The following is a 1,566-nucleotide window of genomic DNA, read 5'->3' as shown; positions in this document are numbered from 1 at the left end:
TTCACATCAATTATGTACATTAACTTTCAATTCGTGATTCGATTCCTATTCGCAAAACTACTAGTACATGACGCGGCGGTGGTGGGGCAAATTGAGCACCGCCCTCTCGTGTGCGTACGCCCCGTAGCGCTTGAGACTGTTGGATGCATGCAAGTGATCCAGAGAAAGGAGTAAGCAAATGCGAGATCGCATTGGCGTACTGTAAAGTACCAGTATCGATGACGGTGAGGCCGATGACATTTGGAATGACGGCCGCACGATCGCAGCGACAACGCTGCGTGAAGAATGATGCGGAGATAGTGCAATGCACGTTGTGTTTTGGATACTAGAAAAAAGTACATCACTGCAGATACTCCACGTGACGGGTCCTGTGACGGTGATCACGCATCGACCTTTTCGGCGCCACGAGTCACGTGGCACGCTGACAACCGCCAGCAGTCGTCACGTTCAAATATGGGTGTGGTGACACACCAATGGCTTAGGCAATGCAAGTTAGTGTGCAAAGCGTTAGAGGTATGTGGTCGCAAAACGTTTGAAATTAGGTTTTTCCTTCGTTGGCCGCCCTGTTGCGCCATGCAGGCATAGTATTATGCACCGACGAAACCTTCAAGTTGCTGGTAGTATTAAAGCTACTTGTACCACCCCCTGGTACAACGACAGAATGTCGACGTTATCGCATGTATTGTGCGAGTCGAGCGCGTGACCAGAAAGCATAAGTGGCAGGTGCGTCGCATGAAGGTATCGACCTCACTTGAAGTATCCAGAACGGTGGAGGTTCTTTAAAACTTGATGGAACGAATCGAATGCCATTGCAATCGAGCCTTGTGGTCCCAGAAGCACCTCGAAATCAGTGCTGTGGAACCAACACCAAAGGCGAAGACTGGTCGACTTGCCGATGACACAAGGGCTGTTTCCAAGAAGTGGGAAAGGTCTTCCGGTCAAGGCCGAACGATCTAGAAGTCCAAGATCAAGAAATATGCACGTTACAAGATTCAAGATCCAGGTGCAGAGCAAGCGAGTCCCGACCATTTCCAAATTGATGGTGTCAGTCACTTAGCCAACCCGCCTCGCCCACAACTGGCATGGCAGACACCAACACCACTGTAGCCACCAGGTAGTTCGATCTGGATTGAGGAAAACTATTGAGCGTTTCATCTCTAGGGAGAATATATTTGCCTGCTACTTTAGGCTCTACAAGGCTGCCGCCAAGAAGTGCGGGAGAAATCTGGTACGACAGAAAAGCATCGAGAGTATCTCGATACCGGTATGCTGTTCATTTAGCACAGGTTTTACTTGTACACGACGGCGCTGCCTAGAGATTCCATGGTCAACTGTACTACAAAGCCTAGCAAATCACTATTCCGAGCAAGCCGACGCAGGTGTATGTTTGTATATGAACGTGTTTCCCGTTATCTTCGTGGATGGATGTTTGATTTAAGATTTCGGCAAAGCCTGGTCGCACATTGGTCTAGGTGCCGCAGTGGTATTCAAAGAGGATGACTACAGTCTTGAGCCCAAACCATAACGGTGAGGGCAAGCACAACAGCGGTGCAACAGGTCGGCATC

The 1,566-nt window shown here is 49.4% G+C and overlaps 1 protein-coding gene across 1 annotated transcript in view; it reads right to left on the bottom strand.

Annotated features, from left to right (window-relative positions):
• Positions 1–1,468: 1,468 nt before the first annotated feature.
• SPRG_21143 (hypothetical protein) overlaps positions 1,469–1,566 on the bottom strand; it is a gene marked incomplete at both ends in the record, with an annotated part of 1,463 nt that continues 1,365 nt past the window's right edge. Inside the window, one exon of the mRNA XM_012352065.1 lies at positions 1,469–1,500. Coding sequence (XP_012207455.1) covers positions 1,469–1,500 — 32 coding nt within the window. The remainder of the gene's footprint in view (positions 1,501–1,566) is intronic.

Source organism: Saprolegnia parasitica (assembly GCF_000151545.1).
Source record: "Saprolegnia parasitica CBS 223.65 unplaced genomic scaffold supercont2.91, whole genome shotgun sequence".
Lineage (NCBI taxonomy): Eukaryota > Oomycota > Saprolegniomycetes > Saprolegniales > Saprolegniaceae > Saprolegnia > Saprolegnia parasitica.
This window is presented reverse-complemented; position numbering and strand designations above follow the sequence as displayed.